The sequence below is a fragment of the Neocloeon triangulifer genome, unplaced genomic scaffold, assembly GCF_031216515.1.
Source record: "Neocloeon triangulifer isolate White Clay Creek 2 clone unplaced genomic scaffold, ASM3121651v1 ptg000002l, whole genome shotgun sequence".
In the NCBI taxonomy this organism is placed as follows: domain Eukaryota; kingdom Metazoa; phylum Arthropoda; class Insecta; order Ephemeroptera; family Baetidae; genus Neocloeon; species Neocloeon triangulifer.
In genome coordinates this window covers 5,024,763-5,048,757 of record NW_026775545.1, presented here as the reverse complement: position 1 = coordinate 5,048,757, position 23,995 = coordinate 5,024,763, and the positions used below count along the sequence as shown (strand labels likewise).

General features: G+C 39.5%; 1 protein-coding gene across 2 annotated transcripts; it reads left to right on the top strand.

The window, feature by feature from the left end:
- Positions 1–1,382: 1,382 nt before the first annotated feature.
- LOC132205020 (protein sprouty) lies at positions 1,383–21,571 on the top strand. Of its 2 annotated transcripts, none has more exons than XM_059633832.1 (2): positions 1,383–1,634; positions 18,030–21,571. In XM_059633832.1, exon 2 carries the CDS (start codon positions 18,283–18,285, stop codon positions 19,186–19,188), a length of 906 nt encoding a protein of 301 aa, XP_059489815.1. In that variant the 5' UTR covers positions 1,383–1,634; positions 18,030–18,282; the 3' UTR covers positions 19,189–21,571. The 2 variants fall into 2 exon arrangements, with proteins under 2 accessions (XP_059489815.1, XP_059489814.1); XM_059633831.1 differs by lacking the exon at positions 1,383–1,634 and adding an exon at positions 13,362–13,729.
- The last annotated feature ends 2,424 nt before the right edge of the window (positions 21,572–23,995 follow it).

Sequence of the window (23,995 nt, the reverse complement as noted above, 5' to 3'; positions counted from 1 at the left end):
GCCGCCAACCAACCACCCGCCCAAGGCGCCCATTCCGCCTTACGGGAGGTCAGGGTCACTCTTCGACACCCGCGAATGCATAAAAATAAACGAGTAATGAAAATTTATTAATCTGTAAGTCAGAAAATAAACCATAATAAAACCTTCAATCACCTAATTTAAATTTATAATGAACCGATTTGGTGTACGAAACTGCAGGGGAATACTTGGCTATAAATTATAATCCACCTAGATTCAATTAAGAGGGTTTAAAAGTATGCAACACGAGAAACACGAAAAACGCAAAATATTATGAAATGGAGCAAAATAAAGTTTTTGTTATTTAATTACAAAAAAAAGTGGAGGCACTATTTGGAAAAAGTTGACCTTATAGTCTGAAACATCATGAAAATTTGAAATTTTTTTAAGAAATTTATTGTGAAAAACACCAACATAAATTTTAATTTAAATTAAATAAGCTGTATACTGAATGTTTATAATTTTAAACTTTTGCTGTTCACTCAAGGAAAGAAAAGTGTATTTTTCAGAAAGCAACCTACTGGTTTAATAAGATAAGTTATAATCATAATTTAAATTTTATTGATTTTGTTTTCTAAATTAAAAAACCTTATCTTGACCGCAAAAACAACTGAAAGAGTTTCAGATCGTTTTAACATTTATAGTGTAACGGAAAAAATGGATAAGTGAGAAACTGAGAAAATAAATTTTTTACACCAACTGACGTATGCTGTGTTAAATTACATGGAAAATACTTGATATTTTAATAATTAATTTACAAGAATATTTCAATTTAATTTTTTAATAATAATATTTTTAATTTTATAGATTGAATAAATCTTGCCTCTGAAAATGACAACATAAAAATGTAATGCATAGAGGGGATGAATCTTGTTATCTGGTTAATTATAATTATTGTTATTGATTGGATTATTTAGAAAAACCCGAGATACCTGACTTAACAATCATGCAAGTCAACAGAGTAAAATTTATTTTACATCTTTCAACTATTGTACATGACGTAAAAGATTTCAAGCCAATTTATTTATAATAAATGGCAATGATTTGAAACATAATAAATAATAAAAAAAGTTTAAAAAGTAAATAATAAATTTAAATTAATTAATTTTTATTATTCTAATAAAGGTTTTGACAATAAAGAACAAATAATCATAATTTATGATTCATCATAACTATCAGATTTTTAATTAAAAAAAAAATTAAAATTAGAAATGATTTAAGTTGAGTGCGTGTGTCTGTTGGGTCGTTTGAGCGACGCAGGCTTGTCGTTGGAGCCTCTCCTTGGCTCGCTACGGGACGTAGGCGGAAACGGCGGAGGAGGCGGCAACACCGCCGTGAGGGCTTGGCGGCTGCGAGGCTGGGCTGCATCCATCATTTGGTCTTCATTATTCCGAAGCACACGGCAAGCAGGCGTCGTCGACTTTGCTCTCGGCCGACCGAGTGCCTTCGCAGTGCCGAATTCGCTCGCGGTCTCCTGTTGTGCAATTAGTAGTGAGGTGCTCTGGTGACAATTTACCTCCTTAATTGGATTTTGGATTACCAAAGACAACCACCCGCTTTTGGATTTAATACGTACCGCCGTGTGGACCCACAAACTATTCGCCGCGATCTTCTAGGTAAGCCGGAAAACTTATAATTCAATTTTTTTTTATTTATTTCCCCTGTAAAATTTATTTCAAGCGTGAATTTTAATTTTAATTTAAAATTTACCAATTTGTAATGATCCTCAATCCTCTCAGATTGTTTAAATTTTGGCGAAAAAATTCAGTATGGACCGAAATAAGTGGAATAACTTGTTGTCCACCCTTCAGGGGCCACTCCATTCATAAATTTTCCACGTGACGTCACCAACTCGTGGGCGCCTCACGATTTCCTGCTAAATTTCCAAATTCCAGTTGGAACAAACATTTTCCTCCTTCAAATGCCGGCTTTTAGGACCGATTTGACGATTCGGCGGCCAGAGAAATCGCGTTTTTTCTGCGAAATAAGGAGCGTTCGTGTGCGGGTTGCATAACTCTCGGCAGCACCATTCATGATTTCCCGAGTGACGTCACGAGCCGAGTATTTCTCCCTCCCTCGGTGATTTGAAAGTCAATTGTGAGTCGCGGCGACCGCGTCTTCCTTCTTCGCTTATCCATTAATTACGAACGTGAGGATATCTGGAAAAAAATGAATATGTGTCGTTTTTCGACTTTCAACTCACCTTCCTGCGGTGCACTCGGCGATCAGCTCCACTTCCGCCGGCCGCGTCGTCTGCGAATGCATGGAATGCCAAGAATTATGCATTTTTAAACGCATTTTTCACACGCCTCAATGCCACTGCCGTCTATTCAATGAATGCACTTAGTTCACATTGATGAGTTGATGAGCAAAGATTTATAAATTTTTCAGATATTTTTGCTTATGTAATTTTAATCATTGGCGCACAAAACTTGATTAATGCACATTTGTGAGATTTATTTATTACTTTGTTAAAGTTAATTTTTTTGGCAACCGTTACACAGAATTAGGCTTAATTATTTTAAGCCAGAGTCTGAATAAGTTGATCTAGATCCCGAGATTAACAACCGAGTTGTTTGTTAATAAACAGCGAATCTAAGTTGCTAATTTTCCAAAATACATTTTTGAACACATCTTAAATTAACATATTATATTAAATTTTTATTAGTTTTTACGTTGGATTTAAATTTTATTACATTAAAAATTCTATTTTTAATATTTCATAATTATTTAAATTAATGAAATTGAAATTTGTTTGACATATTTAATGAAATTTTATTTTTAACTGGGGATAATAGATTTTTAATTTATAGTGATGCTTGTGTGATATTAAGACTAATTAAACACTAATGGTGTAATTTTCAATAGGTATATTTTGAGATTAAAAATTATAATAAACATGAAATAAAAATTTAAAAAAAAAAAAATGTGCACAGCCTGACGTATATTTTAGCGTTATTTTTCTCTTATTTTTGACTCAAAGGTGTCACATGGCGACGACCAAATTTTGGGCTGATCAAAATAACGTGCCCATTTTTCAAGTTCATTTTTATTATGTCGTGCCTTGTTTTCTTTCCTTAAGGTGTGGTGCGTGTAGTGCAAAATCCCATTCACGTCGCGCAACAGAACATAATTACACTCTGACAAAGACGCTCAGCACCACGTCTGGCCGATTCGGGAAAAAAATTCGCACCCACATTCGAATGGTGCACGCGTAGGCGCGCATCCGACGACCCACAGTGGGCCCTGAAAAGGAAGCGGCGTCCATTCCATTCACCGATGGATAGATGGTCAACTCAATGCCACCGCATCCGCCCAATCCACCGCGCGCGCTGTGCGACAATTCAAAAAATTATCAATGGGCAGCGCAGCAGCACCGCGAACCCTATTTGGCATTTCGAGTTGCGCCAAACAAACGAGTTTCCACCGGCGGATAAAAAAAAGCAAAAAAGAGAAGCAAACTGGCTTGCTCTGCGCCGTGGAGTAGCTAATGATTTTCAAGGAGTGGTTCGGAACATTTGATTTTATGTTTAAATTTGTATTCAGTCGCACCAAGGACGCTCAAGTGGGGGACGAAAATTAAAAAATTCTAATAAGGAGCGCGCGAAATGATTGCACATTAGCTTAAAAGGCGGGAAATTTGGTGATATTATAAATATTTTTATATATTGTACACATTTTTGTGTAAAAAGAAGAATAATTATGAAAATTCAACTTTTTAAAGCCCTTGTGCTAAAAAAGGTAAAAATCATTGCGTGGAAAAATTTGTATTAACTGATTTAACTTTTTAGGAGGTTTAATTTGACTGGCTTAATTTTTGTTCACCCTGGAAACGTGGGATTTTTATAATAAATTTTCTGAAATTCTTGGAAGACATAAACAATTTTTTTTTTAATTTGGTGCCAATTATTTCGGATAGAAGTTAAATCAACCAATTTTTCGCAGCTTGAAACAAAGATATGAATATTTGAGATGATTTATTTATTTTTTCCAAACCTTTACAAAAAAATTATACATTAAAATATAACCGAGTGTTGCGCAAGTGGGAAACAATGAATCTTTTTGAGAAAAAAAATTGCACCGCACCACTTAGCAATTTCCAAGATCATAAAGACTCCGCATCCGTTGCAGAGCCGAAATCAATCAAAAAGATTTTTATGCGGCAAACCATTTCTTTGTAATTTTTAACATTAAAATTAATCTCCTGTGTCGGAAATTCACAAAAAAAAAAATTAGGAAAAACAATAGCTGCAGAAATATTTCCCCAGCAATTAAAATATTTATTTGCAAATTTAAATTTTTAATTTTTAGTGCAATCTATTGGATGTTCCTAAATTTGTCATGAAATATATGCCAGTGTAAATTTTGCGCTATATTTTTCAAGCTTGGGAACCGCATTCGTCTCTCGGCTCCTTTAATAGACATTCTAGAAAAAATATGCAAGAGTGTGTCGGCGCGTCCAGCAGTTATGCGCGTATATTTTGAGCTCTCGCGGATCAAATCGGTTGGCGAAAAACGCTGCCGGTCTCGTCGCCGGCGGGCCCGAAAATAAAAAGCAGATGCGAGCGACGCCGCGGCATCAAAAACGGGAATAGAGCGGCCAAAGTGGAGTAGCTCGGTCGCTCGCGCTCGCGTCTTTCGCGATGCAGGAGGCAAAAAGTGATCGTACGCGATTAATGGCCGCTTTATTTGCCGTCGCACGAAATGAGATTGGCAACGAACGAAAACACAACACCGGAAGCAGCGCGGTGGGGTTTGCCAGCAAAAAATACACACGTCGGCCTGTGTGAGAGAGATGCGCGCGTATATATACGAAGATCTGTTTGCACCGAGAGAGTGTCTCGTTCGAGCGCAGATAAGCAGCGCAAATATATCACTGCGCCGGCCATGCCTCTTATTCCGCTCTCGCTGTTTGCCAACAGATAGATAATAATGTGTACGTGTATGCCAGAGTAGTACGTAGACGCCGGATACACGCACTTTTTTTAGCACTTTTTGCTGTTGCAAAAATAGCAAAGCCCTGGATTGAAGTGGCAAAAATCGAGATAAATTTTTAAAATTCACTCCAAAATATAAAAACAAGATATTCAACAAAGAATCTATAGTGATTCCTTTTGTTCCAGTTAGAAACTTTTTAAATAAAAATTGAACCTTAATTATTTACAAAAGAAAACACGTTTTTTTTTTTAAATAATATAGACAAATTAAAAGTCCGAAGCTTTCTGTCTATTAGTGCTTTAATCAGATTCCATCTTGCGTAAACGCGCATTGATCTGTCGTTGTTTTTATCACAAATCAAGTGAATAATTGTGGAAGAGTTAGAATTAAACATTATTTGTGAGGAAAACTGCTGGATAATATATACAAAATATACAAATTATTGTATTGTAATGTTGGATTTCATTAAATTTCATTTGAATATCTTTTACGGTTTACTTGACAAAACCTATGTAAAATAATTGTAATTTAAGAAAAACAAAATGTTTGTCTCTTTAATTTGTTTGTTAATTTGGTTAATTTTACTTGTAATACAATCACAACTTATAATTCAGTAATTTTTTTTCATTTTTTATGTAGATATTTTAATTAAATTTAATTAATTAAAAACCCTTAAATCAGATTCATCAGGATAATAATTTGGTGTATTGAGTTTTGAGTATTATTAAAATTAAAAAATTAATCTCACACTTTAACACTTTTTTTTTTAAAAATAAATTGAATATGGAATCCGCTGTTATATAGGGAAGCTTTACAACTTAAGTATTATCAGTTTGATAAAATTTTAATGGCGAAATCTGAACTTTTAATTAGAAATAGTTATAGAAATATCAATTCTCTGAAAACTGCAATCAAATCAAGGATCTCTAAAAACACACTACAACGATTCAGTCGATTAAAAGCTCAAAACAAGTGAATTTTATGTAAAAATGCACTCTTAAAATGTTGCAAAAATATAATGAATTTAATTCAATTTACTTTTTCAACTCGTGAATTTTCAAAGACGTGAAATGTATCATCAGTTCTGTTGTTTCAAAAATGCGCTTCCTCTCTCAGGCAAAATTCCAAGAAATTCGAAAAAAACTTGGCAGCATCTCTCTCCTTCTCAATCTGCTATCTGAAAGATATTTCAGAGTCTTTTCCTCTCTCTCGGCTGCAGCGCAGGAAATAATCAACAAGCGTCGTCGTCAATATCCTGTCGGCGGCGGCGGCAGATGCAAAAATGAAAATTTTCACATACCTGCACGCGGAGGAGGAAGCACTTTGTCGAAAGGAAATTGCCGCCGTGCGCGGCTGCAACAAGAAAATTGCCTTAATCAAATTCCGGCGGTGCCGGTGTAGAAATAAATTTATATAACTTGCTGCCTCTCGCGAGAGAATAAAAGTATAAAAAAAAGAATAACGAAATGGCTCGTCGCTGCCTGAACAGGGAAGATAAATACACGTGCGTTGTTTCTTCTTGGGTTTATTGTCTCTCTCTCTCTCCTCCAGCAGCAGCAGCAAAAAATAAAATATATATATACTGTTTTCAAGTTTCCTGTGGCAGAAGCAGCAGTCAAGATATCAGGTTGCTCAGCTCCGACTGACTGGCTGCTGCTCCTGCAAAGAGCTGATGGCGACTCGCTGCTCATACGCATTATTGTAATATATACAGAGAATATTGTGTTTTTGTGCATATTTAATTCTGGTGCTCAAGCTTTTTCTGCTCGTATGCTATTGGCCGCTGACGCCTAAGATGAATAAGTTTAAAGACTGGAAAATGAAGAGTAGATATCTTTTTTTGCATTAGTACCATTAAAAATAATTATATTTATAATTTTATAGTAGTTTTGCAACTCATTTTTGTTCACTTTTTTGAGTGAAAAAAAAATATGAAAGAAAAACAAATTTGTTAGACATATAAAATAGTAAATTTCTTTTAACAGTATCAAACAATTGAGAAATCACTCTATGCATAACAAAATAATTCAAGCCCAAACTCAAATTGACTCGAATTTATTAAAACTTGCACAAAATTTAAAATCCATTGTTCAAAAATACAATGATTTCCTTGTGGCAGATTTACGTCTTGGATTTTTTTTTCAGAAATCTCTTTATATTTAAAATTGCTGCCATTAAATTCATTATTTAATTATTTCATGATGTATTTTGGTTTTATTCAATTATTACTGCCTCAGGAAAGCTCAATTGTGTGGTGTGGAATAAAATTAAATCAAGCTTCCTTGTTGAAGGAAAAAATTTAAAAGCTTTATACAAATATGGATTTTAAATACGATTTCCATCAGTTTATAAATGCCATTTTTTTACCAAGCAATCTATTTCCTGATGCATAGTTATTTACAAGCAAATTGAGTTTCTTCATCCCTTATGTTGTCAACACCCAATTTATATATCCGACGCAAATAACAGAAACGTGATGTTTCCCACGGTTCTTTCAAAGTATCGAACGCCCCCTCGCGGGGAAGAGCACCTCAGCACAAAGAAAAACCAACTCTTTTCCAGTCAAAATCATTCATCCGGCGTACAAAAAAAAGTGAGAGACGAAGGAGCAGCGAGCAAAAAACCCGACAAATCCTTTTCCTGTGTACAAAGGTGGGGCAAAAAATGGAAACACTTCACTTCCCCCGCGCCCTCGAAATCTGATTACGAAAAGCAGCGAGGCAGGTGCTTCGATTGGGCCAATAGACATTTATATAATTCATTGTAAATCTAAAATGGGCTCTTTAATCACGTTCGCTGCCACTTCCTCTGCATCAGCTGGCGAGCGGATTGCCTGTCGAAGGCCGCCCGCCCTCATGGGCTCCCATTCAAAAGCAGATGCACGCACAACAAAATAATGTATACGGAGCAATTGGAATCGAAAAGGTGAAAAGCACCTGGCCGGCTGCCTGCGAACGAGATCTTTAGGCGTAATAAGCAGCCGAGCCAAAGCGAGAGAGACCTGGCGAGAGGCCAGCAGCGGAATAAATATATACACGAGCGAGAAGAAGTCAGCGTGTGTTGCCTCCTTTCCTTGACGTCATTTCCTGCTCTACGCCGCGCCCTAGACCCTTCACACGTCGTCGCCAGCAGCTTTCTATCCGTCCAAAAGCTGCAAACCACTGGCCAGCCGCACCGATGGACACACTCAATTTTAAAATCATCCGTTCTCTTTCAGAGAAAAAAAGCGAGGCTTCGATTGAACGAAATATGATGCACTAGAAATTTCAAGGAAATAAAATGAGAAGTACTTAATTAGTTTTAAAAATTAAATTTTACTTCGTTTGTAAAACTAATGATCTTTGAAATAAATAATAAGTTTAAAAAAGAAATAACCAGAATAATTACCAATAATTAAACTGAGAGTGCTTGAAAAGCCTAACTTGGCCCAGGCTAATTTAGTCCACCTTTCAGTTAGCTTTTTGATCGCCTTTTAAATTTTAGGATTTTTGGGATGTATTTTTTTTTTTTATTTTTATTATTTTTTAAGTAAGAAATCTTATTATAAAAATTGCAACAAGAAATTTTAAATCCAAACAGAATTTGATTCTAAACTTTTTATTTCTTCATTGGTTTTTAGTTAAATTTTAATCCTCACCTCAATTTTATTTTAATGGGCACTAGCGTGAATATTAAAATTAATGTAACCAAAATTCACCCTGCTGAAGCTATTTTTGTATTTTTCAGCTCCGTTGGGAAAGAACATAAACAAATTTGAAATAAAATTTTGAAGTTAACGGTTAAAAATTGTGTCAACTGTGGTTCATGAGTTGTAAAATTAATTGATTGCATTTTTTTATTTAAATCAGTGCAAATCACAATTTTGTCTCATTGTGCCTCAATTTCTTTGAATTCAATTTCCAATTTCCTCTCTGGACTGGCCTAATTGCGAACTTACATTTTTTTGTACATTTTGACCTCTGCGCGTTATTCTGATTACACGCACGGCTCGGCGCGGCGGAAACACGCGCATTGAAATTCAAATTGGCGGCCGGCGATCGATAAATTTTCGCCAAAGGTGAATAGGAAACGGCGCGTTTAATTGAAGCCAAGTGGCGGCGGCGGCGGCGTTACGATGCACACACATTTAATAAACAGGACGCGCGTCTAAAAATAACAAACGCGAAGGTTAAGTAAGAAGGCCAAGCAAACGCATGTCCAGCAGCAGCAGCAGTCGCTCGCTCCGTGCGCCTTTAATGACTTTCTTAATGAATGAACGAACGAGCCGAGTGCTTTTCTATTTACAAATAATATCTCTTGTTTTTCACTCTGCGGCAGGGCAAACAGCCGACCAGAAAAGTATACATAGATTTTTTTATATGCCAAAGTCACGCGCCACCAATTACAGAATTTCCCCGGACTTCGATTTGCTGAATTTTCGCTGAAAACGTTTCGGCCGAGCGAAAGGCGAAAAATTATAAGCAAGCTGGCTGGCGCGGTTTGCTCGCAGCCATCCGTCAATCAACCTCCCCCTTATCTGAGGCCCATTCATAAAAACGTCGGACGCGAGTTCGCGCAGAGTCCGCCAGACGGCGACACGCGCAATGCGAGCAATTTGCTTTTTATAAAAATAAAAATGTTGCTTTTATTTTTAATTTAAATTTAGATTGCTTGGTATATATATTTATTTCATTTGATATTATTGTATTAAGTTTATTTATTTTTTAATTTATTTTAAAACATTTTTTTATCAAGAGACATTGCATTAGCATGGAAGATGTTAAATTTTTAGTTTTATATTTGTATAAGTAAAATACATGGCCACAATTATTTTATGAAATTAATATGATTCTTAAACTATAAGTTCTCTTTATTAAGGTGGTCTTTTTGATAAATTGATATTAATTTTACAATATGAAATCTGGAAAAATAAAAACCGTTGAATTCAATTCTTGCAAGTGAAAAAAAAAATCATTTTTGAATTTATTTTTGCATCTTATTTTTATTCCGAATCCCGTCTGAGAAAAACAAACTTTCCAAGAAGAGGGTTTTGCTAGAGAAATTTCACACTTTCAAACAAAATCTGTCCCTATTTCATTTCCACAAACTGCTTTAACACGCCTGTCCAGCGTTTGCCTCATGGTTTTTCCCTCGGATTTCTTTACCCAACCCTCCACTTCCCAATAATATAATAAATCGGCCCTGATTGACGTTTTTGGGGAAGCGACGCTGGCTGGCTCCTTTTTGTGCATTTTGCTGGTGAGCAGATGTTTGCGTGTCCCAGTGGCCCTTGCTTCCAAGAATGCGTCAATTTCACACCACTTCCTTTGTCCGCATTATTCTGGCGCGAAGAGCATCGCAGGGAAGGAAAAAAACACAATTGTGAGCATATTATTTGTCCTGTGAGTAGCAAAAGCACAGATCCCGGCCAGCAGCGAGAAAAAGAAAGAGGAGGGAAAAATCGAGTGCACATTATCGCCGCGAGCAAGAACACACAATCTAGCCAAGGACGTTGGTTAATTCCGAAGAAGCAGACTTTTAGCATTAACCTCATATTGCAATCACGGATGACGACAGGCGGATGTGATTTTCGGAAGAAAAGAAAGTTTTCCCTTCGGAAACAATGGAATGGAATTAATAATAATTTTTCTCCACATTTGAGCTCCGAACGTCCCAATTATTAATTTTTATTCCGTCGTAAATTCTTATCTAAAGAGGAAAGTTTTCGAAGGTGTCGGGTGATCGCCTGCACGCGCGTTCTCTTCTCGTCGTGCCTGATCATTATATTATTTCTTTTCCTTGAACTTGATGCTAGGTTGCGAGCGCGATTCCACGAATTATTGCACGGCTATTTAAAACTGCGTGCGCGCCGACTTGAATTCGAATAAGCTATGGCAACGGGTCTCTTTCAGATTGAGGAAACTGCTTCCCAGCTACATTACAAATAAACAATGTTTCTTCACACGTGCAGATGCTGGTCAGCACAAGAGCAGTGGAGAGAGATCGCACGAATTGTAATTAACAGCTAATGAATTCAAAAGGCTTAAGAGGAAAAATGTTTTGCCATCAAAACTAATTTTTGAAAAAAGACAGATTTAAAATTTATAGATGGGCAAATAAGGAAGCATTATTTTGTATTTCATTGTAATTATTCTTCTACATTGGATTTTCAACTTCAAATTCTGGACATATATAAATTTAATAAAGGTTGAAAATTCAAAATTATTTAATATACCTTTTTTTCCCGTGGAACGATTTTAGATTTAAATTTTAAGCGTAGGATCAAACCAAATAGTACATTTAAAAGTAGCATCCTTGTTAGGATCCTAAATAACTCACAAATTTCATGTGAAAACATCTCTGTTTTTCTTATGACCGCACCGAGACACAATTTTTCAGCGTATTCCACGAATATGAGCGATTTCTTCACCAAAACGAAGAAATGGCGAGTCTTTGACGTCAGCGCAGTGCTATTTCTCAACTAATTTATAATTGCCAATTTTTAATTGCCACGCAACGAGAGAGCCAAAAGCACAATAAGAAAAAAAATTAAATCTCCAATGGAGTTTCCATATAAATTTTTCAATTTTAAAGTCGGTTCCTCTCTCATTTACAATTTCGGCGGCGTGGATCGACCGGCGGCAGGTGCGATAAATATTAATGGCGCATCGCTGAATGGATATTTTTCTTTCTCTTGTGTTCGGCGCTGCTTCAACAATGAACGGAAATAAAAAAAAAAGTCAGCGGCGGCGGCGCGGAGAATGATCTCGGTCGCTCGCGCCGCTGCTCATACTGCCATGGATCTCCTAATTCATTCATTACAACATGCGCGAGGTCAAAATAATTACCATACAGTAGCGATAAGGAGTAAAACTGCATCAAGACGAGTTGAGCGGAGCCGGAATATGGTATACGACAAATTAGAAATGATAATAATTCACAGGGGCCTGAGCGGCCGGATGGATCCTTTTTTTTTATTTGTATTTATTAATTTTTTTCCTCTTCCTCTAAAAACGTACAAAATGCACCGCACGGCGCGTCGATTCAATGGAAATGAAGAGAGCCGAGTTCCTTTCTCACTCTCGCGTACACAATAATAATATAACGAGCTGAAGCATATTTTCATATTATGATTGATGCTCTGCGTGTAATTAAGGTCTTATCCGGTTGTATCGAAACGACATCGCGGCCACGGCGCCGAGAAAGTGTTTCTTATTCAATTGCTGCATGATGATGATGGGCTGCATAGTGAGAAAAGAAGGCCTGTCAAACATCACAGATGGAAATCGATCTCTCTCCTCTGCAGAGAAAAATAAAATAAATCCGCTCTGCTTTTTTAAATAATTTGATACCCGATATATAGAGGAACGTCGTCGAGCAGAACAAACAACGTTCCGAGAGAGCATTATATTTGCTGATTATGAATGAATTTGCCATCAACTTCAAGTATGATTGATATGCGTCGGAAGATACAGAGGATGGAACAATGCATGAGCTGATACTTGTACAAACCGGCGGGCTTATCTGTATCGCACAAGTTGACCTCTCGATCTCTATCTGCAAAGAAAAAAGCTAAAATTGACATAGACACTGAAATACCACAACATATTATGAAAAAAATTAAATATTCGTAACAATCGTAACTAATTCCGGAATGAGCATGAAGTTTTAATCAATTAAATTTTTTTCTAAATATCTTAGTTGAGAATAATTATTTATACTTTTTATTCAAATTATTCTATCAAAGATGTTTAATAAATTAGGCTGGAATTTCTGATGCAGAACACACATGCAAATTTCTAAAATTTCAGATATTAAATCATTAAAAAATTATTGCAACTAAAAATGACGCTACCATGAAGAGCCCGTCATGTATTTTACCAATTTTTAAGTTCTATGTATATTTATCATTCAGTTTTTATTATTTTAAATTTATTTAAATATATTGTAGCTTTCTTATGCAAAAAAATGTTTAGTTCTTATCAAAGTGAATTATATTATTTTAAAATAATATTAAAAAAATGCAAGTAAATAAATAATTCGATAAAACATTAAATTACAAAAGTTACAATTTTAATAAGCAGTAATAATATTAAAATTATATTTGATTTATATAATTTAAACTATAACACGTAAATTGGATTTTGTAAAAAAAGGTCGGTTAGTGAAGTTGTGCGTCACACAATTATAATGTGGGACGGTGAGCAGCGGCAAAAAAGGCTGCACCATCCATAAGAAAGAGGCCGCCGCGTTTGTGGAAAAGGCGCCGGAAGGGCAGGCAGGGATTTGGCGCCTCGGCTCGCGCGACCCAAGCCAGCCAGCCAAGAGAGCGAGCGAATTCACATGGCGTGCCTCGGCAGGTACGGCCGGCGCGGCAACGCCGCCTTCCCCTGCAGCGCAGACCGCGTCTGCGCACGACCCTCGTCGGGCCATCCGAGGGGCTCAGTCGAAGAGAAACTGTCCGCGCGCGAGCAGGTCCTGTGTCGGCGCGCGCGAGCCCGAAATCAGTCAATTCGGCCCAACTGACCAAGTGAGCAGTGGCAGGTGCGAGACGGCGCCCTCTAGGTCGCGACCTGGCCACACATGTCCACCACCCTAGCACGTCGGACACTTTGGTGAACTCGCGTCCGAGTGCGATCCGAGCAGCAGCAGGATACGGTGCTCGCTCTCTCGCCAACCCCAAATTCAGTGCAGTGTGTCACGTGTGCTTGTCCTGTGGATACCCCAGGGAATGTGCCTGTCCGACGCATCTTCCAGCCGTACCACTTTCGCCACCCTTTGGATTTTTGAGCCCGTAAGTTGGTTCAGATCTCACCACGTCCGGCCGCCATTGAGGCTCTCCTCGCGCCACCCATTCAGCCAGGCAGCGCTCAATGAAACCGACACGCGCGTTTCCAAAATGCTAACACAAATCGCCGTCCGAAAACCAGAAACGCTCAAACAATAATTTTATTTACTTAAATGAGAAATTTTCCGTTTATCTTAACGTGGAATTTTAAGTTGCGTTCATTGATTCGGCACCACCGGCCGGCGCCGAATGAATGAATGAAAATGAATGGGAGCTCAAACGTTTGCCAAGAATATTTCGAAATTTGAATTTGAATCGATATGTGGAGCTTAGAAACGAACAGTAGGAAGTTTAGGCAGGCTATTTTTAACACAATTTTTTAGATTTTCTTAAATTTTGCTTCATTTTTATATCTACGTCTGGTGACCTTCAGAATAAGAAAAAAATATTATTTCGAACTAACAAAATATTCATGGAACTGATTTTGCAAAACTATTAAACTCCATTAAAGCAAGTAAAGAATCGGACTGTTAAATATTTTCTTTGTTAATTAAAAAGAAATTACTTTTAAAACTTTGGAATTGAAATTTAAATCCTTCAATTTGATCTAATTAAGGAATTTGAACTTTTTTAATCAAACTGAAAAGAAAATTTTAGGCCGTGCTGATCAAAACTTGAGCACCGGAAATGGTCACTCTGCACAAAAAGTCGCGTCCTTTCCAATTTAAAAAAGAGAGTTTAAATTCTGCCATTGAAAATAAGAGCTGGGAACTTTCAATTCTAGATTTTTGTGTTAATTGCAAATTGATTATAAATTATTTCAATCTTCATTCGAAATCAGCGCTGGCCGCTGCTTGCGGAAATTGGATTAAAGGCCTTGAATCGGCCTCCACCTTGAATGGGGGCTGCTCTGCAGCATGAATGAAATGCGCACCCCTCATTATTATTGACCAGCTTCTTCCCCTTTACTCGCGGCGGGGCTGTTATCTGTTGGGGCAGGGCCGGGAATTATAATCGCCGAAAATAGCGAATATCTGTTTCTTTCATGAATGGCGGTGGCGCGGCCGGTGTCGCAAGCATTAACGAGGTTAATTCATTAATATCCGTTAAGATGTGGCGGCGTGACAACCGGAAGTGGGTAGGCATATCGTGCCGCCGCCGCCGCTGCATTTAACCCCAATCGGCTGAACGACCAACTCGGACACGACCATTCATTTGTATTCAGCGCGCTGGGCTCTTTTCCAACTCAATCAATTTCGACCATCTTGCTCAATCCAATTCGCGGCTAATTGGAACTAGATCGAACCAGAAACGCGCCAAATTTTTGCTCTCGCATGCCAGTCAGGTGTTCAATAAGACAATTAAAAAAATTTAAAATGAAAAATTAATAAAATTAAAAATTTGCTTCAGCTTAAATTAATAATTATTAAATAATTTAATAATTCTGGTTTTTATAGAGTTGATTTTCCATTTATTTGCTCTCAGCCGACCGGAGCCTCTTTCTTGAAGGTTATCATTCCAGTCTCGAATTTTTCCTAGAGGATTATTAGTACATTATGAAATATGTACACCGTAGGAGAGCAGGGCGGCACTTATACACCAACTTGTTTTTCACTCTCACCAGCGGCAGCCCCGCGCCGTTTCATTCGCTTCGGCATGCATTAGCTTATTTAACAAATGTGCTGGTCTGACAGAATATTCCGAATAGCCGCCGTGCGAACGAGAAAAAATTCTGAGCAGGTTGTCGCCGAGTTCACGCAACCTGAGAAACAGAGCGCGTGGTTATCGCCGGGGCGGAAAAATTTGATAAGTTTGAAATGAGAATTTAAATTGCCCGTCCTCTATCAACTTCCTGTGCGCCTCCGTAATTGCGTGTTGAGGTTTTTTCACAATTATTTTCCACTGCAAATGAATGAATTGATAAAAATTAATTATTTTCCTTTCGTTCAAGTTTTCCTCATTGCCCCATTTTAATCTTATCATAGTTTAATTATCTGAAACACGTTGCAATTTTCTGATCCACTTTTTTTTTCTCAATTTCTGCGAATTTTTGAAACGTGCAAACTCCTCCACGGCCACGCACATTTCTGTGAAATTGACATTCCACTTTTATATCACACTTGAAACGTCAGTCAAGCCAGACAGCTGAGTCGCTTCACGAAAAAAAAAAACAAGAAAGGCTCAAGTTTCAAGCGAAACCTCGTCTCTTCTCCCAACCCTTCCAAATCATCTTTGAAAATTGCGGTCGCTGTTTTTCTCTCTCTCGGCGCCTAATTGACCGAAGGAAGAAGATTCTCGGAAAAATGTGCCGGAAATTGTGTCTCATTTGGGCGGGCGGACGTGGATTGCAGGCGCACAATTATGAATGGAGTGCTGATAAGAGGCCCCCCGTGCATGAGCGCTGTTTACACGCCAGCCGACTTGGCAAACACTTTTTAAATTTAGTTCAAATTCTCATTTTAAATTCAATCCGAAAAAAGGAGAAAAATTAAATAAAACTAGTTTTCAAGCGCTGCGGTATCGGGCGTTGTATTTTTTGTCGATTCGTGTACCTGGCCTCGCTCGCTGCTCTCCTCTCTGCTGGTTGATCATTCATGCCAGGGAAACCAGTTGAAAAAGGTAGAACATTCTGAGAGAGCGAGAGAGATACCTGCCGCCCTACCTGCACCTAGACTTGCCTGGCAACCAGAAAAAGAGCAGATGTTCTCGGCTGGCTGCCCGAAAGAGCAACGCGTCTCGGTTTCTTTCTCTCTCTCATTCCAGCAGCGCCCGAATCCAGCTCTCTGAATGAGCCCTTACCGAAAATTCCGATCCCCTCGAAAGTGACCCCGAGTTTGAATTTGGCGCCAAAATGCGTGCGAGATCGCTCGGAGACGCGCCCTGGGAAGAAATATAAGAAAAAAATCTGTGTGGCTCTCGCTGCGCCTTATCAGCCGCCGATAATGAATTATAAATACAAATATGAAGTCATGCCGCTGCAGTGAGCAGCCAGTGATGGCCGTCGTCGCGCTGATTCAATCCGAATGAATAAATATACAGGCAGCTCTCTCGGCTCGCCGCCTCGCACAGTCAATCGACACCGGCCGCGATAAATAACCATATTTGCGCCTTCTCAGCGATTTTCCACACTCAATTCAATCGGGGGTTCAAGGACTAGATGGAAATTTTTTAATCTTCTTTTGATTTACAATTTTTTTATCAAGTTAAGTCCAAATATGGAATAAGAATGAATTTTATTTGATTTTTTATTTTTGAAGCGGTGGATTGAGAATAAGACAATGAAACACAAGCGCACGTTGCTGATGCTGACTGACCACTCCTTGTTTCTCAAGCAATATAATCTCTCTCTCTCTCGCATGCTCTCCGACTTCAATTGTGCAACATTGTGTGCATGGAGCGAGAGAGCAAGTGCTCGCTCAAGAATGAGACGCGAAGCAATTCCGTCATGAGGAGGATCAACACTTTGTATATAAATGTGATGCCTCTGCGTGCGTGCACTGCACACTTGAGCATAAAATGCCGTTTATTAATTGCGTAATTCGCCACGCACTTCGCTCGGAGATAATTTTTACGACGGTGACGACAGATTTTATTTCCATTTTTTTTACTTATTTTATTTTTTAATTGAAAAAGGAGGGAATTCGTGTACGTGCAGGAGAGAAAGTCGGTGTTCTCGTTCTTAAGGGTGTTGCTGCGTGAAAAGGACGAGGTGGGCCGCCGCCGATCTCAGTGTGGGCTCGCGTCGAATAGATAAATGCAAATGCGCCGCTCGTTAAGTAAGACACTTCTTGCGAGTACTAGAAAGGCGTCTTATTAATAGACGTCGTAGGTTTCGCGGCATTTGTCCTCCTCGGTGCCCTGTTTTTTTTTTTTTTTTTTACTCTGCCTCTCGCCGTGATTGAATCGCCTACAATCAATCATGAGAACCTGCTTGTTTGTTCTATGTTGCTTAATTGCACGCGTCGCGAGTGAGAAAAGAAAAGAGCAGGCGGGAATCGATTGTTTTACGATGTGAGAGGGAAGGAGGCAGGCGACAATGAGAGAGGCTCAGTTTCTTAAGCCGGCGTTTAATGGATTATGAAAGGTGATAAGTTGGGAGTTAAATGACGAAACTTAACGAGGAAAAGAAAGAAATAATGAGAGTGGAAAAGAGGTGTGCCGAGTATGACAAATATCAAATTAAAAAAAAAACACTGAGAGGATTAAATGATAAACTTATTTTTCAACCCCCTTATCTCTTATTTTTTAATTTAAAATTTAATTTGATTTTATGACCAATTTTGACGATTGTTTTGTTTTTCTTCAGGTGCCAATGGAGTGCTGATGCTATGTGGCAGGAGGACGGCCTGCAGAGGTAGCCATCAGCAGCAGCGCAGCAGTGGCGGAGCGATGCCTTGCTCCTGGCAGGCCATGCTGAAGAAGGACGAGGGCCGCGAGCAGCACCGCCAGCCGAGCGCAGATTTTGAGAGCAGCAGGAGGGCCGCCGCCACCGCCGAAGCCTGGTGGACGACGCAGACGTCGGCAGCTCGGTGTCGGGCGCATTGAGCAGATCAAGATCCATGGCCCTGCATGGAAACGCCGCGTCCGCCGCACGTGTGCCTCCGTCGCTAGCCGCCCCGCTACCTCAAGTGCACCGCGTCGGCGCCGCCGCCGGCTCAGCATCCTCGTCGCTCCGCACGCAGCAGCAGCCGCTGCTCCCGCGGCGCAGCCAGCCAGAGGCCGCAGTCAGCCTCGCGCAGCCGCGCCCTGACGGCGAGCGGGTCGCCAACGATTATGTGGAGGCGCCGTTGCGCAGCCCCGTCTGCGCAGTCCCTCCCCGCCCCCCTAGTCGAACGCATGGAGCCCCGCCGCAGCAGCCGCGCGGGCGGCTGCCGCTGCCCACGGCGGCCAAGCGGCCGCCGGCCGTCATCACCAAGCAGCCGGGCAAGAAGTCGGAGGCGGCCGAGTGCAGCGCGACGGCCGCGGCCGCCGCCGAGCGGCCCGGAATCTGCCCCGAGTGCGGCGAGTGCAAGTGCAACGCGTGCCGCGGCCCCAAGGCGCTGCCCGAGCGCTGGCTGTGTAACAATAACGTGTACTGCTCGCCACAGGCCACGGTGGACTACGTCAGTTGCCTGTGTTGTGTCAAGGCCATCTTCTACCACTGCTCCAAAGACTATGAGCGCGACGACGGCAACGCGCCGTGCGCCGACGAGCCGTGCTCGTGCGCCGCACCGCGCAGCTGCGCGCGCTGGGGCTGCCTGGCCGCGCTCAGCGTAGTGCTGCCCTGCCTTCTGTGTTACTGGCCGTTGCGGGCGGCCGTCGCCGGCTACGAGGCCTGCCACAACCGGCTGACCAGCAACCGCGGCTGCCGCTGTCGGCCGCCCCCGCTCCCGCCGTCCGCCTCCCTGGAGGCGGCCGCCAGCAACAAGGCGCTGCTCGACGGCAGCGCCGCCGACAAGCGGCTCCTCGACTCCAGCCCCGAGTAGTGCCTCGTGTTGCCCCCCTTCGCACACCCCCCCACACACACAAGGACTTCTTATAATTGAATTCTTATATAATTATTATGTATTGTAATAATTATTACACACACACTGATCGATGTGGTATAGAGAAACAAAAAATGAGAGAGAGACGCTCCAACTTAAATTATATATTTGATAAAAAAATTTATTAAAACCGAACTGCTCTGACAAGTTATATAAACGAGTGTGTCGTCTCGTCGTCGTGTCGACCGATCGAGGATGTTTTTTTTTCATACATAATTATTGTGTTATCAGGGATTACAAACAAAAAAGGAATTGATACAGAACGAAAAATAACTGAATAAGCAAGCCAACCGACCTCTTTTTGCGACAGCTGTCTGTTTTTCTCTGTATACGTTTTTCCGTCGGAAACGCAAATCAAATCAAATTCATGCATTAAATATTTATATATTTACTACAAAAGAAATATAAAAAAAAACGCGCGCGTTTGTTGTTGTTGATTCCCGCCCATTTCTTTTAAACACTTTCTCTGAATGTATCTATCTATCTGTCTTCTATTATGTTACGTAATTAACTTACTGCAATGTGCATTTAAACGAACTCTACACGCAACCAACAACAAATGATTTATATAATATTTCAATCGAATACGCCATCTGACCACGTTTTTATTATTGTATCGCTCTTTATATACATTTTGTTGAGTTGTACACTTTCTTTTTGTTATACGTTTCGAACGCGGGTGGCTCTCATTGCTGTTACAAACATTCGATTCCCAAAGTACACACACAAGCAAGAACTCTCGAGAAGTCTTTATATATTTTTACTTATCGTAAGCCTGCCTGCCGTCTCCATAATGATGTCAAATCAAAACAATTTCTCTCGCTTCTGACTAATGTACTGTTTAACAATAGCAACAAAAATATATATGCCAATTTATATACAATTCTGTCTCTCAGTTAATTTGAACGGGCGGGCGGTTCCCACTTGATATATAAAATGCTGTTTGTCAGTAATCTTCTGTAATAAATCGTCACTTGCTCGGCCAGCAGCCCCGCAGTCTGGATTTCGCGCACACATTTCGGCTCCGCTCGTTGTCGCTCAATTTTTTTACGTAATATATATATTTCCTCTTTTAATTAATTGTAATTAATATATTTAAATTATTAGCTGTTTCTTTAATATACGGCGAAGAAGGAAAGGAAAAAATTACGTGTCTTGCGAGCAACGAGTCTTTTATAATCGTATACTAGTCTTGTTAGACTCTAAATAATGTTAATAATTCTTCCACAAAAGACTCCCTCCCTAGTTTTTTTCGTTCGGTCCTGCGCGTGGGCGGCGACGCCGCGGGGTCTCGTCACGGGCCCGATCTCCCCGGCCCGGGGCTTGCTGCGTCCGAAGCGAGATGAAAAAAAAATAAAACAAAGCTACTACTGTTTAATTTAAATGAAATGGACTCTATAGATGAATTAATTAATAAAAGTAATTATTTGAAAGCAAGCGGAAGCAAAAGTTGGTGTGCGTTTATAAATTTGCAAAACATACAGAAATGCTATTTTTTATATTCCCCCAGTATTATCTAGTCTGCGGCAAAAAAAGTATGATTGTTATTACGGAATGCGTGCGAGTTTCTTTACTGTATGTATAACTCTAAGGAGGATTAAGTGGAATATATAAAATAATAGTGGAAAAAAAAACAAATTTGATTTTTTTTCTCTCTTGCTGAAATTTATAAAAAAAAAACATACATGTCTCCTGACCGATTTTGACTGGTACGTAAATCTACGTATATTTGACGTAGGAAGCAAACGCGGTTGTTCGTGAAAATAAATTTCTCACTTTCGAAATAATTAAACAAACAAGCAATTCACTCACATTCATCAATTCATTCGTTATATTTGTTTCTCTTGTGGAGAAACTTTCTCACATATTTATATACCTGTGGAGTAAATCGACGTGAGTGCCTGCTTTTTATATCGGAGAATAGAGAGGAAGAAAGTGCGGAAAGCTAATTTGTTGCTTGTTGGTTCACACATTTATTTTTGACCTGCTTGTTATGATACTCTCATCTGCTCATTGACATTCACATTCATATTTCGTTTTTTGTTGGCTAAATGGATAATAATCGTGCGAAATCAACCTTTTTCGATTTTTCCTCGAATTGAAAAAAGAAGTGAGTAAAAAGCGCCAATTTTTCACTAAGGAGATGTAATATAGATATTATTACCACTACTACTACCAACTACTACCTAATCATTCATACATTATTTTGTATAACTTGTAATGCGACAAGCTGATAGTTTTTCCTCGCTACTATTTACCCTTCCAAACTCAACAACAACAACAACAAAACATGGAAATTCCAGCAACTTTTCTCTTTTTTTTTTAATAAAAATAAATATATACAAAACTGCATCAAAAACGAAAAACGCAACTCGCCCGCCAGCTCTATATTTCTATATATGCGCAAAACGAGTAATAACGCAAAATGATCGTTTTATTACTACACTGTGTAATGTCAAAGGCATGCTGCTTACAGGAGTCGTCAGATTGTAAGAGAGATGATGAAAAATGTAATAAATCTTTGTTTTACAAAAACTGTACATAAATAAAAAAAACATTTAATGTAATATTAATTATAATAATAACAAAGATGAAAATAAAATCCAGTTGTTTGTTTTCGCAAAAAAATTCCAAACATCGTCGAATCCAACCGGAAAATACGCCTCACTATTAACAAGTCGGCGGCTTTGCCCTCTCCATTCATCGTTTCCTCACAAACTATTAATTAATGACTTCCTTCTCATTCATGAATCGAAAACAAATTCTAATCAACCAGGCCGGCCTCTCTTCCACGGCCGAGCTCTTTTTTTTTTAATAAAATCCCAACCGAGGAGGTTGAAATAATTTTCCGAAAAGGTTTTTCGGATATTTTCTGTCTGCTGAGAAGGTCGACCGAGACGGCGTAATGAATGAGAGGCGCTCGCTCTTGGAGGGAGGAGGAGGCTGCACCAGACCAAGGAAAAAATAACCTCGCCAGCCTTGAGGGGTTGCGTTTTGTGAGCGGCAGGGTACCAAATCCCTTCTCTCTCGCGCGCGCTGCCTCGGCTTGCCCGCCTCTCTCGTTCTTTCTTTCTGTTGCTGCTGCTGCTGCTATACATAGTGTGTGTGTGTTGGTACTTTAGGAACACAGATGGGAAACCTTATAACTGGCGTTTCCGGTGCAGTCTCGCTGCTCACTGTGCTCGGTTTGTTGCCCGAAGGAAAAGATGTCGACCGCGGCCCAGAGTTGCCTCCTCACGTGTATAAAATATAAATTTACTCCTCCTGCGCCGATGGACGCACGGATCTATCTATCGCATTGCTCTAAGGGATGTATTGAAAAAAGCAGCAGGTAGCCGAGCACAACAACAACCAGAAAAACCTGCTGCCGCCGCGATATGCCTTCTTTCTTTCTTACTTCTTCTTCGGCTGCCGCGACTATAAAACTAACTAACTCCGCGCAGGCACACATTTTTCTCCATACCCTTCTTTTCTTTGAAAAACCTTCCCGTTTCGGCCCGGCCGACCTATTGTTGCCGCCACAATTCATTCATTCCATCTGCAGAGAGCGGCGAATTATTATTATATTTTCGGCGTGTTTTCTCCTTCTGGAGGGGAACTTTGGAAGATCTTTATGGGCCTGCGTGTAAAATATATGTATATATTCGGCAGCGGAAAAAATAAGTTTGTACAAGCATACTAAAATAATTTTACGATTGCTGTCCTGTCGTCCGAAATGTGTGCTCTAGCGTTTTATGTCTTGGAATCGTCCGCATGGTTGGACTTGTTTAATAGGCGTGCTGGAGAAAATTTTATATTTTTCTTCCACAAAAGTTTTTAAGTGGCTTTTTATTTATGCGAGCAGGGCATTTTTAGCACAAAATATTTCATGTCGTGGGGAGAAGGACTTTGTTCAGGTATGCAATCAGCGTGACTGCTCCGTTCGAGGGGTTGTCTAGTTTCCAAATTTTAAGGATGATGCAAAGACTAGGCGGAAATGACTTGCAGACTCAATCTATTAAAGATAAAAGCATTATTTATAAACCCAAAAATATATTTTTACCTTCTTTGAACTTATTATGATCAAATAATTAAACATAATCAGTATAATGAAAAATGAACGAAGTTTTTTTTTTCAAGTAGTAAAGCTTCTGGTTTAAAAGTTCACTTCGACGTCAATCATTGTGTTTGAATTAGTTCCAATTAAATTGATTATTCGACTGGACAGAAGCAAAACTTAATCAAAATTACATTATTTTCTGTATTAAAACGAAAATCCCCATGTGTATATAAATTGGCTGGGAAATCCGGTATTGATTCAATGAGGGAGGAAATTCACTTCCCAAATGAACAAAAAAATCTAAATTTGAGTCTGATTCAGTATTAGTAAAATCCGGCGCTCGATGAGAGTTGTGAATAAAGTGATTCTGCTGTAAACCACGTTTTCGAACACATTCATGCATGGCCCATGGCCTGGTGCTGGAGCACAATCTATTTCGGACTTTTCTCACACTGGACGGATTAAACGTTCAAGCCTGTGCGGGCACATCCTGTGATCAAAAATAGAATGTGCGCCGCACGGCAGAACAGCGGGAAAAAAATCACATTTCGTCTCCGTCCAAAATCTAAATTTCGGATTCAAATTAAAAAAAAAAAAAGGAGGAATTAAATGTTGGAGAGAGAAAAAGTATAGAAAGAAAGAGACGTGTAGCAGTAGTTAAATCATTAAGTATGTATTTAGTTGTTGCCAAGCCTTTCTTTCATCATC

Excerpts from the sequence above, each read along its gene's own strand:
- LOC132205020 (XM_059633832.1), top strand. The coding sequence starts at position 18,283 with ATGGCCCTGCATGGAAACGCCGCGTCCGCCGCACGTGTGCCTCCGTCG.